Here is a 14,076-nt window from a genome sequence, read left to right as displayed (position 1 = left end):
TTGACGGGGACTTGACTGAGACCCGAACAGGTCCTGAGGGAAAATATTTTTCGGCGTTTTCTGTGTGCATGGGGTCTCGGGCGGGTCTCGGTCAAGTCCCAGGCGGGTCCTGGGCAAGTCCCGGACAAGTCCTAGAGGGGTCCTGGACGGGTTCCGATGAAGTCCTGGGCGAGTCTCGACGAGGTCTCGAACAAGTTTCGGACGGGTCCCGGTTAGGTCTTGGGGGGTCCCAGGTAGGTCCCGATAAGGACCTTATTGGAAAAAAAAAATTAAAAAAAAAATTATTTTCCATGTGCACGGTAAACGACATAAAATGTTTTCGACATAAAATATTTTTTAAGAAAATGACTTCTCTAAAAATATTTTTCAATAAAAACTATTTTGAGTCGAAGTAATCGAAGCCTAAATTTTAATGAAAATTTGTATTAATAAAAGAAAATAAAGTACAAAAGAAGTGGGTGGAACATTCTAATAAGAACCCAATACAAACATCACACTGTAAAATGAGACATAAGAACATTCTAACATTTATTGGCACACAGCCAAACGGAACGGTTGGAAATGACAATTTTTTAGGCAATTTAGTAGTTGAGCTATCTAGAAAAACACATATTATGACGACAAGTGAACTTTGTAGTCATAATAGGAAGGATAACACTGATAATAACTTAACTATAACTATCATAGAGGAGCGTCACCGCAATGTCATGTGAAGAAGGTGCCCAATAGTGAATGCTTAGTGGATATTGCATTTGCATTTTGAATTCTCCATGGAAAGAAGAGGCTCCGGCTATAAAGATACAGAGGAGAAGGTAGAGGAGCTCTAAAAATCCGTCATAAGAAGCAGAAAATAGTGTCAGCGCTTGTAATCTATGCGTGCTGGGCGGCGCGTGAGACCAACTGTCTTTCACACCCTTTAGTTGTCTATCTTATTGTCATTTTCTTGCAATGGAGATCATTTATTTTTATTGTTATTTTTATTCTCTAATGCTTAACTTTTTTCACAAAAATTTATTTATTAAACTTTCCGCCATGATTCATCAAATTAGCTTAAATTAAAAGTGGAGGGGGGAGGGGAGTTTTATCTGATTCAAGAAGTATTTTTGGATGTTAAATTTGAGTTTGTCATAAACTAAAAAACACCTAACCATATGTTAATGATTACACTACTTTTTTATTTTTTGAGTTGAGTGATTACACTAACTTGCCACAAGCTTAATGTGGTATAAAAATATTATAAGTGCTCTTTACCATTTAAAAAAAAAACAATAACTAAGTCTATACTATTAACTTCCGTTCATTTGTCTTCAAGAGGTAGCTTAATTGGCTGGGACCACCCCTAATGAAGCAGATGTCACTAGTTTGAATCTAATTCTCCCATCTTGTGCGGACATGTCAAAAAAAAAAAAAAAAAAACTTCCGTTCATTTTCCAAAAAAAAAAAAAAAAAAAAAAAATTCTTCCGTTCAAAATCTTGACAAATTTCATTAATGCACTGCATCAAATCCAATTATATAATGACACGTATTATTCATATATAAATAAAATTAAAACAAAAAAACAAAAAAACAAACTAGGGTGGTTTTGATGGTTTCGACCATCCTTGTAGCTGATAGTCCGACCGCCCCTACTTCTTTGAGAAACCACCCCTAAAACCATATTTGAGGGCGATTTGGCTTCTTATAGCCGGTGAATTGAGTTGGTGACATATTTCTCAAAATAATAAATTTCATGAGATTGTAACACATTATTTAAAAATTAACTTATAATTTTTTTTTTTTTTTTTTGAGATATATAACACTTTTCTTATTTTTATTATCTTAAAAATTGATACTACTTTTAAAATCGGTGATTTACTTTACAATTATACACATGAACCCATGTCCAAAATTTGGGATCGGGGAAGCTCACTCTTCTTCTACTCATAGATCTTCTGCATCACCTCCCCCAAGTCTTCTTCTCCACCTGAGACACCAAGAGCACTGTCAGTACCTCTCCAACCCTAACAAACAATGATGGGTCCCAAAAGACAGTTCTTCCCACTCCTCATCCTTTCCCTCTCTGCTCTCTTCTTCTTCTTCTTCTTCCACTCCTACTTCTCCTCTCCTAACCCTAACCCTAACCCTAATTTCTTCCATTCCCTTCAAAACCCTAGTCCTAACACTAACTCTCGCACCCCCAATTCCTCAAATTTCACTCTCATTATCAAAGTCCTCACCTTCAATCGCCTGGACTCGCTCTCCCGCTGCCTCCGCTCCCTCGCCGCCGCTGACTACCTTTCCGACCGCGTCCATCTCCACATCTACATCGACCATTTTGCTCCCGATAACAACGACTCCCTCGCACTGGACGGTGCGCATCGGATCCTGGGCTTCGTCGATGGGTTCGAGTGGAGCTTCGGGGAAAAGCTCGTGCACTATCGGACCGGGAATGCGGGGCTGCAGGCGCAGTGGTTGGAGGCCTGGTGGCCCAGCTCCGACGACGAGTTCGCCTTCGTGGTCGAGGACGATTTGGAGGTCTCGCCGTTATATTACAAGTTTCTTCGGAGTTTGATCCTGAATTTCTATTACAACGCTTCGAATTTCAGTCCCTCCATCTACGGGGCTTCGCTGCAGCGACCAAGGTTCGTCCCAGGTATCATTTTTTTCTAGCTCTCTGTCCTGGCACTCGTTTTTTGAAACTGGGAATTTGGTGTGGTAGCTTAGAATTCTAAGAGTTTTGGATTGGATATTTCTTGTTTGGAGACAGAGATCTATAGAGATCAGAATGTGCATTTTTCTCGGACATATTGGAAATTGATGAATCTGTGAGCTACCCACATATTGGAAACTGATTGCTATTACCAAAAAGTTGAGAGAGAAGAAAAAGACTGTTTTGTAGGTTTGTTTATGTAGTTTTATTGATGAAGACATGTAATTTCGTTTCCTTAAAAAAGAAAAGATTCTCAGGAAGAGACACAAGAAGATTTCAATTGTAGGTTCTTACTCAAAACAGTTTTTTTTGGGTAGATTTCAGTGTTGGGGGAGGATTTATGTTCCTGGTTAGGTGGCTTCATTTGCTTGATTGATTCAGAACATTGTAGAATATCTTAAAACATGTCAAAAGACACTACAGTCTGTAGATGGTGCTTCGAATTTAGTTTTATTGGCAAAACTTGAGGAACTCTGTTGATAGCGGTATTGTAATGCTACCTCGTGTAGTCTTATGAGGCATTTGCTGGGCGTTAGGACTACCTAGTGACATCTTTGTGCTAAATTACCTAGTGATGATCATTTTAAAATCCATGCTAAACAAGAAATTATTTGTTTTATTTTTTATTTTTTTATTAGTAATTTTTCCCCCACCTACAAACGTCATTCATTCCCATCTAATAATCAGTACTTGATTCAAAAAAAAAAAAAAATAACAAGTACTAAAATGTCAAGCCCAAATATTCTGATTGTTGAAGTGAATTTTTATACTAAACTATAAACCAAATTCTTCTGCTGTTCTTTCCCATGAAAGTTGTGGGTTTTCACTGTTTGATTTTTTTTTTCGGTGGAGAATGATTGAAAATCTCTTCAAGAAACTCCATGTATGACTCGCCTATTGCAATATGTGCCACTCATTACCAGTTTGATTGGCCTTATGTTACTTTCAGTGATTGACTTTTCTTATCTAATTAATCATTCTTATATGTATGTTCCCCCCGCTTTCTTACGTTTAGGCCCAACTTGTGGTTTTTTGAATTCAATCCCATATTGATTTTCTCTGATTTAATTGTTTGCTGACCACAGGTAAACATGGAAACAAAATGCAATTGGATAGCAGAACACGACTTTTCTTATACCAGTTAGTTGGCACTTGGGGTCAGCTTCTCTTTCCAAAACCTTGGAAAGAGTTCAGGTTATGGTATGATAAACACAAGGCCAAGGGAATCAAGCCATTTCTTGATGGGATGGTAATTAGATTTATTCTTCTCTCATATTGTCAGTTTTTAGCTTTTGTCCAATGTTTATGGTACTGACTTATTGTCTCAATTAAATTCTAAAATCGCAGGTGACAACTGGATGGTACAAGAAGATGGGAGAGAGAATATGGACTCCGTGGTTCATTAAATTTATTCATTCCCGTGGTTATTTTAATATCTATACCAATTTTTTACATGAGAGAGCATTGAGTGTCTCTCACAGGGATGCTGGTGTTAACTATGGGAAAACAGCTGGGCCTGATTCTCAATTATTGGATGAAAGTACCCTTGATTTCAGTCTTTTGGAAATGCAGTCCTTGAATAATCTTAAATGGTATGATTTCTGCTTCAGAGATGTACTTCCTGGACGAGTTGTAAGGAACGTTGATGAACTTGGCTCTGTTCTTTATGCCGTGCAGAAACAGGAGACCGTTATTTTTGTAAGTCTCTTTGGAGTAGCAGAGTCGGTCACAAGGAACTTGCTATGTCACTTTGAGAGACTAAATATCTGGAACTACATATTTCTAGGCCCTGAATCCAACTTCCTACTTGATCTCTCAAGAAGGGGGCATCCAGTGATTAATGCAGACAAAATTTTCAATAATGTCAGAGCTTATAAAGGGATGACTTCTCAAAATTTCAACTCAGAGCTGATCAAGGAGATTTCTGTGAAAGCCTACATAATCAGAAAGTGTTTGGAATATAGGTTTAATTCTTGGATGGTGGACGGGAACATGCTTTTTACAAGTGGCGACATGTTTCTTGAGTTCATTGATCCCTCCTACGATTTCTATGTTGGGAAAGGCTTGGAACTTTTCTATGCCAGAAGCACATCTTCTGCTGAGAAATTCTGGGATGATGATTTATTTTCCAAGGTTGTGGCAGCGGTGAGTAAAGGTTCATCATCCAGTGATGGTGTTAGTTTTGTGTATATAGCGGCTAAGTTATTGGAACAGAAAGGTGGGAGGATTAAGAGGTTTGATGAGACAAGGTTTGGCATGAAGATTGGTACCAATAATGTTACTCAATCTTCTTTAGGGGATGGAAAGAAGATGGTTTTTTGGTCTACTGGATTAGGTGTTAATTCAATTCAGATGCGGCTTCAAGAGTTGGGTTTGTGGATTCTGGACAGTGACTCATCGTGTAGGGCTGTTGTTTGTCAAAGGTCGTAGCATCTGTTATCAGTTTAATACTAGTAACATTTCTGTAATCAACGGTACACATATTGCTCATATTCTTTTACACCCTATTTTAGACGAGGACAAGGAACTTTTTTCATACCTAATTACCCTTTAAACTAGATTAAGAGCTTGTTTACCCTTTAAACTAGATTAAGAGCTTGTTTGGGATTGCGTTTAATAAATAGAGCTTTTAAGTCAAAAAGAGCTTTTGGGTAAAAGCTTCATTTTTAAGTTTTTTGTCCAAAGTGTTTTTTTAGTTATTTTTAGGCTTTTTGGACCTTTAAAAGAGTTTATAATTTTTTTATCAAACGAATACTTTTTTTTTTAAACAGACTTTTTAAGTGTTAAAAGTATTTTTAGGTCACTCAAATGCAATTTCAAATTGGCCCTAAGCATAGAACTATTCATGTCTATTGCAATAACTTCGCAAAAGATTAAAAAAAAACATTTTCACTCCATTGAGACATTGGTTTTATCCTCATTCACCTTTTACCCTAATGCCTTCTCAAATACTTCCAAACAACTTTGAAAAAGAGGAAAGAAAAAAGAAAATAACAAAATAATAAACTGTCTTCATTAAATTAAAAAAAAAAAAGAAAAAAGAAAAGATATGATTATAGGCCTATGAGTGGACAAAACTAATTAAAGCGGTTAAATGGGGACAACGAAACGGACGGGGAGGGACCGGAGGTAATGCGATGCTTTCTTTAACATCAGTGGAAGCGGCCGGTGAAATGGCCAAGTGGGGAAAAAAAATACTCAGAAGTCTTGGAGCTTCGGACAAATACTCGGAAATTGTTGGTGGAAGCGGCCAGTGTAAGACTAATTTGCCGTTAGGTTATGTTTTGGACATTTTTTTAGGGCGAAGAGAAACTCCGTATAGTATAGACACAGGAGGCCCAGGTTAGGGTTTCGAATGCAGTTGGGCGGCTGGAAAGGACTCTCATTTTGAAGAATATTTTTTCATAAATAAATAAAAAAAAGTTCTTTCACGGCCGATGGCTGAGTGGCCACCGACCCATGAGAGAGAGCTTGGTGGGCGAGGAATAATCAAAGTTCTTTCTAGGTGTTGTTTGATTGGTCGATGGAGATGTCTTTAAAGACAGGTGGAATATGAAAGCTGGGTGATCAAAACTCCTTAAACCTCTGTTTCTGCTTGACTCGAACATTTCAAGAGAAGAAGAAGAGTCCTCTTTTGAATCAAGTACAAGAATTTCTAAGGAATCCCAACAAAGCCCACGTTATTCCCGAAGGTATTCAAAATTTTCTTTCTGTATTAATTTATTTTTCATAATTTTGGTTGCTAGAATTTTTGGGCAGCTCCATTTTTGTTTAATATTCGTTAATTCCCTTGAAGGGTCTCTGTGTTTTGTATTGTTGTAATGTTTCTTAAATGTTTGGTTCGTATTAATAAGAAAAGATCGATACAATATGGGTTGCAATAAAATTGAAGCAGCAGAGAAGAGAATATCGTTTGTTTGAAAAGAAAAAAAAACTGTTGAATACGTGTTTCAATAAAAACTCGAGACCTATAAAAAAATGCCTTTATGTTGCATGCTGTGCAAGGTGACTTAGCCAGCACACCTATGTTTTAAATACAACACTCGGGTATGCTGAAAAAGTTTGGCAGAGCAAACCAGCAGCAGCTCTGTTTTTTAGATTTTTTTTTGAAAATTAAGTCAAATTCTATACCTTTTTTTTTTTCTTTGAGAATCCAAAATTTCACACGGAAGATTTAGAATTCCGAAGCAGTGATTCTGGGAACAATCGAACAACGTGAATATCACTCTGTGGAGTTCTGAATTTATTGAGTTTTAGTTCCACAAATTAGAATTCCAGTTCAATTCCAATTTTGTGCATCCAAAGGCAATTTCAGAACCTCAAAGTATTATGTTTCCAATTGTTTCTACCTATCAAAAAAAAAAACAAGAAAGTTTCCAATTTTTTCTTGTGGGTGTTTGTGAAAATCTTTATGCTGTGGATGGTTGTCAATGGATTAACTTGCACCTACTGTTATAGGAATATGAGTCCTGCTGGTGGTAGTACCACACACAGCTCAGGATGATATTACCCAGCTTGGAAGTATGTTATGAAAATAGACAAGATGGGTTTGTGGGGAGGAAATTGTAGATTCTATTGTAACTATGTCTCACTTGCTAAGAATACCGGGTCTGGGAATTTAAGAATGCTCCAAAATGATACCTCAGATATTCAAGAGAATTTTTTCCTCTTGAACTAGTTCCTTTGACACCTGCTTTTAGTGTACCATCATCATCTCCTGGTGCAAGCCCTGCTTTGGGGCATCTGCCATTGGTTCATCTAGGCAGGAGTTTTTGAGCCAAAGAAAAGGAAGGTTGAAGAATGCACGAGCATAGAAAAAGCATCAATCCTGGAGGCTAAGGAACATTTAGATGCTGAGGATGCCAGGATGTTCTGTGCGGCTGGCTTGCCTCTTGAACTTGTGTGAAATCCATACTACATAGTACATACGTTCGTATATTTATTTTCATTATAATAATAATAAATTCATCATAATATAATAAATGTTAAAGTAAATATTAAAGAATAGTAAAATTATTTATTATAATATAATAAATACACTCGTATTCTTTGCTGCTAAAAATCTAATAATATACGCCCCAATTACAATATGTTGAAGAGACTTTGCTTCAAAAAGAGAAAGCAAATATCTTGTTGAATGCATTAAAAGCACATGGATGAAGAAGGAAGTCAGTATTGTAATTGATGGATGAATTGATGAACAATATTAATTGCTTGTGCATTTCATGGCTATGACTGAAGCTTGGCCATTTCTTTTGGATTTGAATAAAGGTTAAGGTAAATATGAAAATGAGAATTTTCTTGCCATTCTGATTAGGGAGACAATTGCTGGGGTAGAATGTTGTTCAAGCCATAAGAAACAACTTGCACCTGTTTGTTGGGCCGTATAAATGCTTGTTGAGGCCCAATATCTGCACATGTTTTGGCCACCATTTGTGGCTTAAACCATCAATCCTGTTCTAAGAAACATGTGTGAAGCAAAAGTCAAAGAGATATTACATAGGATGAATATAGTTGGGGGTAGAACTATTTGTGGACAAAATATTTCATTATGCATAGAAGCGTCATGGAGATGTTTGCCAGTTGGTGGGCGGGAGGTAGAACTAGTAGTGCTATGGTTTGGAAGATGGCTCCCTTGTGTCTCCTATGGTGTCTTTGGAAGGAAAGGAATGCGAGATGTTTTGAGGATTTGTCGAGGAACCTAGAGGATCTTATTCACTTCTTTTTGTACACTTTATTCACATGGACAGCAGGATGGCTTGCTCCTTTAGTGATCGAATTTTCTGATTTTCTCTTTATGTTCTCTTCTTCTTTCTCCCCTACTTAGTCGCTCTCTTGTATACTTCCTGTGTACTAGGGTTGCGCCCCTCTGCGCTCTTAATGCATTATTACTTATCAAAAAAAAAAAAAAATTTTCATTATGCATCACTCAATGAGAACAGTCACTTTTAAACTATTTGCTTATTTGAAGATGCTTGTGATAGCAGGTCCATGCTTCACTTCAGATGATTGCTATGCTCGAAACATTCAAACTCAATATTGACTTTGAAACATGGTTCTCTAGACATACATTTTCTAAAACATTCACAAGGCATCTTTCTTTAGCTGGGGCCAAGCAATTGAGACATGTTTAGGGCTGGTAAACCTTTATTGAAACTGCCAACATTAAACAAATTTGGTGCTCTGAATCATTATCTAGCTTCATGCCTAAGAAAAAAAAATTCATTATTTGACTAACAATTCATTCTTCGATATTTATGGTGTCTGCTTCGACTGTTATATTTGGCTGATAAGTAGATCATGATCTAATGGCAAACCAGTTTCATTGATTGATATATGATTCTTTCTTTTTCTCTTTAGTCTACTTGATCCTGTTCATTTAGCCGGTGATAGAAGAAAAAGAAGGTGTTGTTCATCATACTTAACATTAGTTCCTTTTAGATGGTTGTAATGTTTAGACTGTCTCCTAAATCTTAGGTGGCTTCTTTTGTATACTCCCTGTGTACTTGGGGGCGCCTTACATTTTTAATGATAATTCGATTATTTATCAAAAAGAAGATTGTAAAGTGAGCCTCTATGTTATCTATAGTTGCTGTACTAACTAAAGCCCTGTAAATCCTAACTATTTTGGTTTTTTATTTCTCGCTCTGTATTCCAAATATTTGTTGCTTGTGTTTGCATTTGGTTCTTCATTGATTATATATGTTTTGCATTTGGCAATTTATGCCATGCAAGTGCTTTTTGAGCTAGAATTTATGCTTATGGTCAATGAAAGTGCGCAAGTCTGCTCATTGTTCAATAGATTTTATTTTATTTTATTGTGCGCAAGCCTTCTTTCATTTTAAGCTGAAAAACATATATGCACATGCAAATCACAATAATTCTGAACATGTACTGGTACGTTGGTTTTTGCAGATCTTCTTTTAAAATTGTCTTTGTTTTTATGTTTGAATTGGTTTTGTATTATTCAATATTGCTTTCTCTGCATTATTGATTGACTCAAGTATTTGTGCTGTGATGTAGGGTGTATGCTTAGATATATTTATTTATTCCTCAAGTTTTATGATATTGAGCTGCATTGCCTAGGTATGTGATCTTTACATGTCATTAGCTGAAATAAAGTTCTGTCTGATAACCTAATCATGTGCTATATTCATGACATATCATGTTTGACAATGATATTGCATACGTTTGGGAGTTTCTTGTTAATAGCTTTTATATAGGTATTGGTACTGATCATTGCACTTTTTATGTAATTTTTTTTCTCATCCTTAAATAGTTGCCTTATTTGTCTTTCAGATTCTCATCCTTATATATCTTTCATTCCATATATTGAAACAACATTATTTGAAATCGTTGGAACCATGGATTAAGTTGGTCTTTAGACATCGCTTGGCCATTCACAGGGGTGGACCTACCCTTTCAACACTTGGGGGTTCCTTGGCAACCCCAAAGAATCTTAAATTCCTTATAAGAGTGCTATTTTTTATGCTAGGGCCCCGGCAATATGACTTTATGGCCCTGGCAATATGACTTTTTTTTCGCTTTCCTTTCTATTCTACTATTATGTCAATTTTATTTTTTTATTTTAAAAAAAAAACTAAAAATGTTCCTCTAATCCTCTCCAACACACCATTTAAGCAGAGCGAAACCCCCCTTTTTTTTTAAAATAAAAATAATATGCAATAGAGTTATAAAAACTCAGTAGAACTTTAACAAAAAGACAAAAACCTATGACCAATACTTTTCCAATAAAACTCTAGAACTCTGTAGAACTTGAAGTTGTGTTGGCAAATTAATGAGGAAGAGAAAAGAACATCCATAAATGATGCAGGAAGGACAGACATCTTATCAAACGCACCGGCCCTATTGTGGTTCGCGTACTGTGTTGACTATTATCAATTATTATAAAAATTGACTAAGTTAAATAATGATAAACTTAGAGTATGTTTGAGATTGTGTTTGAGAAATAGAGTTTTTTAAGTCAAAAAGTTTCATTTGCCCTTTTCACATATTAAATGTGGATTCCCCAGTTAATGTCAATAAACTTGATCTGCCCAATGGGACACTTGTGATGGTTGGTCCTGTATTATTTCCACTCTCTGTGATGGTGACATTACCTTGGCAACTTTGTTTAAGTTCTAAAATGCTTAGCTCTGTGCAGGTTAAGATGAAAACTGCCTCTTCCAATCTTCAAGAGCCAAAGAATCGCTGACTGCGAGCTCACCGAACCTTTTTCTTTAAGAAAGATTTTGTTCCGAGTCATATAACATTGATATTCTAATTTTAGAAGGGAAGATTTTTGTCTCGTCTTCTAATGCAAAAGTGTGGCTGATATTGCATCCATCTGGGGTCTGGACCATGGAACAATATGCTTCTGTTACTTTTGTTGTATAAGTTCGCATAATCCTTCCAATCTCTGGATCAGTCCACCAGTCAGAAAACAATGACCCCTGAGGAGAAAACTCTAGTTGAAATCTTGGACGAGCATAATCCAATTGACCTCGCCAGATACATAAACTATGTAACCGCCCCACAAGCCGGTGCTATATCAACATTTTCCGGCACGACACGCGACAGCTTTGAAGGCAAAACAGTCTTGGAGCTGAGATATGAGGCATACAAACCCATGGCAATCCGATGCATTAAATCCATTTGTTCGTCTGCTAGATCCTCCTGGAATCTCCACTCCATCGCAGTTGCTCACCGCCTGGGCCCGGTTCCAGTTGGAATAACAAGTGTCTTCATTGCAATCTCGGCCGTTCATCGAGTTGATGCTTTAGATGCTTGTAAGTTTGTGATTGATGAGTTAAAGGCTTCGGTTCCAATATGGAAGAAGGAAGTTTATGCTAATGGAGAGGTCTGGAAGGAGAATTCGGAGTTCCTAGAGAGGAGGTTGGAGCTTGGAAAAAAGGATGGAGTCGGCGGTGGAAAAGATGTTGAGTTTGAGGGGCATCATAGAAAGGGCTGCTGTGGGGCTAAGGTTAAGGTGAATGGAGGAGGAGTTGCCAACATCAGCACCAGTCATGGATGGTCCAGTGAACTTGAGTAAAGGGAAGATTCCACTCATTTGTTGTTATCTCCTTCTTTCCACCTTCTTTTCTCCCTCCAAAGATAATGGAATTGTGATTGTTGTGATGTTACACATTTGAATGTGGGAGACATGTGCCAGCTATTGCCGTCCATCCCCTTGATTGGACAGAATTTTGATACCTATTGTGTGGTGTCCTGTTTCGGTTGGGAATAATGTCTTAAAACTTTGTGTTTTTGAGCACATTCAATAAGAAGTAATTTTGACAATTAGCTTCTACTTTCTTTTTTGGGATCCCCATTTGGGTAAGTCATATAGTAGAATGGCAGAGGCAGAGCCGCAACCCACAGCGTTTTAATTAATCTGCATATTTTGCATAACGAAAAGCTTCCTTATTGCAATACCTATTCAACCACATCTTATACGTACCAATGATGAACATGGTGTTCTAGGCCTCCATATCTCTTAAACATGGTGTTAAGAAAATGATTATCTTCACTAATATCTTATATGGCTCATCATAATTGAGTGATGCGACGTTTGAGAGGGTGTATATCACCCATGTGGGATGGGGGAAGCCATTCTTTTTTCCTTTTCTAGGAAAAATAGGGGCAAAAACAAACAACAACAAAAAAAAGCACAATCGATATAGGTGAAGTAAAATAGGGATGAGAAGAACTACAATGGGACCAACAAACTTACTATTTTCATACAATTGCTGATTGGAAGAGAAGACGTGGTAGTTTTATAAACCTAATTGTACTCCTGCTTCTAACTGATGTGGGACAGAAATTGAATAGGAGACAAAAGGGCTACAAGCAGGCCGTCCCAATATATTTGGGGGCCTTAGGCAAAACTTTAAAATTGGCCATATTTTTTTAATATTTAAATATTAATTAAATAATATTTATTTTAATATGGCATCAGATCTTTACCTAATAAGCACCGATTCCGCACTTAGTGATTTTTTGTTTGAGACTAAAATTACCATTTTGCCCCCTTACTCCTTGTTCTTTATACTTAAATTAAATTAAGTATACTTATTTTTGTCTTTTAGCATTTTCGTAGATTGCAAAATAACCATTTTAACATTTTTGAAATGTGAAAAGTTGAACATTTTAATATTTTTTGAGGGGCTAGATTTCTGCAAAATAACCACAATAGACAAGTCTATGGGATTCTTAGATTTTTTTTTTTTTTTTTTTTTTTTTTTTTTTTTTTTTTTCGTTCTTATTTTGTAGAGGGCCTTGATATTATAAACAAATAATATTTGTTTTTTTTTAAAACATATTGACTGTTGAGGGCCTCGTGCCCGTTGTGCAGAAAGCCTCAATATTATAACAATAATAATATTGTTTTTGTAAAGCATGTTGAAGGCCTAAAGAAAGCATGTTGGAGCCTTGATATTATAAACAAATAATAATATTTTTTTTAAAGCATGTTGAGAGCCTCAAGAAAGCATGTTGAGGGCCTTTATGTAAATTTTTTTTGGTCTTATTAAAATTTTTTTTTGGCCTTAGAAATCTGGGGCTCTAGGTGCCGGCCTAACTCGCTTAGCGGTTGGGCCGCCCTGGCTACAAGTGTGATCCACAAACCAACCACTTTTAGGCAATTGCTAACTAGAAGAGGAGGTGTGATACTTTAATGGTTCATTTCCTTTTATGGTCATTCTTCCGTCCATCTACTTTTCAAAATTATCATTGGATCGGTAGGTCCATGTGAATCTCACATGTGGACTTCACATATTCAATGGTGATTTTGAAAAGTAAAGGGATGTGAGAAGGATCATAAATGATGTATATATAGCATGTCTCTTTTTGTCAAAGTACAATCAATATATTCCCACAATATTTTAATTTGGCTTCTGATTTTTCTTATACAAAGATGCTTATCCTCCAAGGTCAGTTTTTGGCCAATGGGTAGATGAAAATACGCAAAAGAAAAAAGAAAAAAAGTGTGGAAAGCCATGTGACCTATGAAGAGCAGAGAGAGAGTGGTAAAAGCTTTCCTGCAGCTGGCATGTATATAAAACATAATGACTAGTGCTTCTGATTTCGTTTTTATTTTTTGATTTTTAATCTTTTCTTTCTTTTGTTTTGGAGAGGTGGGTGTGTTGGAAATCCTCTCCAAGAAGCTGTTATGTCCTACTAGGAGATGCCTTTGGTTGTACTGAACACACATTGTAGCAATGTTTGTCATTGTATTAAAGAGAAGTTAAAATTTAGAATAATAATGGTGTTAGTGTAACAGTAGGGATCCAATTTGTGGAGAGGGGGAAGATATTCAAAGAATACTAATAAGAGTCCAGAATTGTGGGAGAAAAGTATAAAAAATATGATGAAATGAATAACAGTC

The 14,076-nt window shown here is 36.5% G+C and overlaps 2 protein-coding genes across 2 annotated transcripts; both read left to right on the top strand.

Moving 5' to 3' along the window:
- Positions 1–1,877: 1,877 nt before the first annotated feature.
- LOC132163426 (transferring glycosyl group transferase) lies at positions 1,878–5,226 on the top strand. The gene is made up of 3 exons (XM_059573710.1): positions 1,878–2,633; positions 3,776–3,939; positions 4,038–5,226. Exons 1-3 carry the CDS (start codon positions 2,012–2,014, stop codon positions 5,118–5,120), a joined length of 1,869 nt encoding a protein of 622 aa, XP_059429693.1. The 5' UTR covers positions 1,878–2,011; the 3' UTR covers positions 5,121–5,226.
- A 79-nt stretch (positions 5,227–5,305) lies between these two features.
- LOC132163427 (molybdopterin biosynthesis MoaE family protein) lies at positions 5,306–11,990 on the top strand. The gene is made up of 2 exons (XM_059573712.2): positions 5,306–6,382; positions 10,855–11,990. The coding sequence occupies exon 2, from the start codon at positions 11,137–11,139 to the stop codon at positions 11,740–11,742; it is 606 nt and encodes a 201-aa protein (XP_059429695.1). The 5' UTR covers positions 5,306–6,382; positions 10,855–11,136; the 3' UTR covers positions 11,743–11,990.
- Positions 11,991–14,076: the final 2,086 nt, after the last annotated feature.

The sequence above is a fragment of the Corylus avellana genome, chromosome 8 (assembly GCF_965113065.1).
Source record: "Corylus avellana chromosome 8, dhCorAvel1.hap1.2, whole genome shotgun sequence".
Taxonomy (NCBI): Eukaryota; Viridiplantae; Streptophyta; class Magnoliopsida; order Fagales; family Betulaceae; genus Corylus; species Corylus avellana.
Note: the sequence above shows the minus strand (reverse complement) of the source record. Positions and strands in the feature narration are given on the sequence as shown.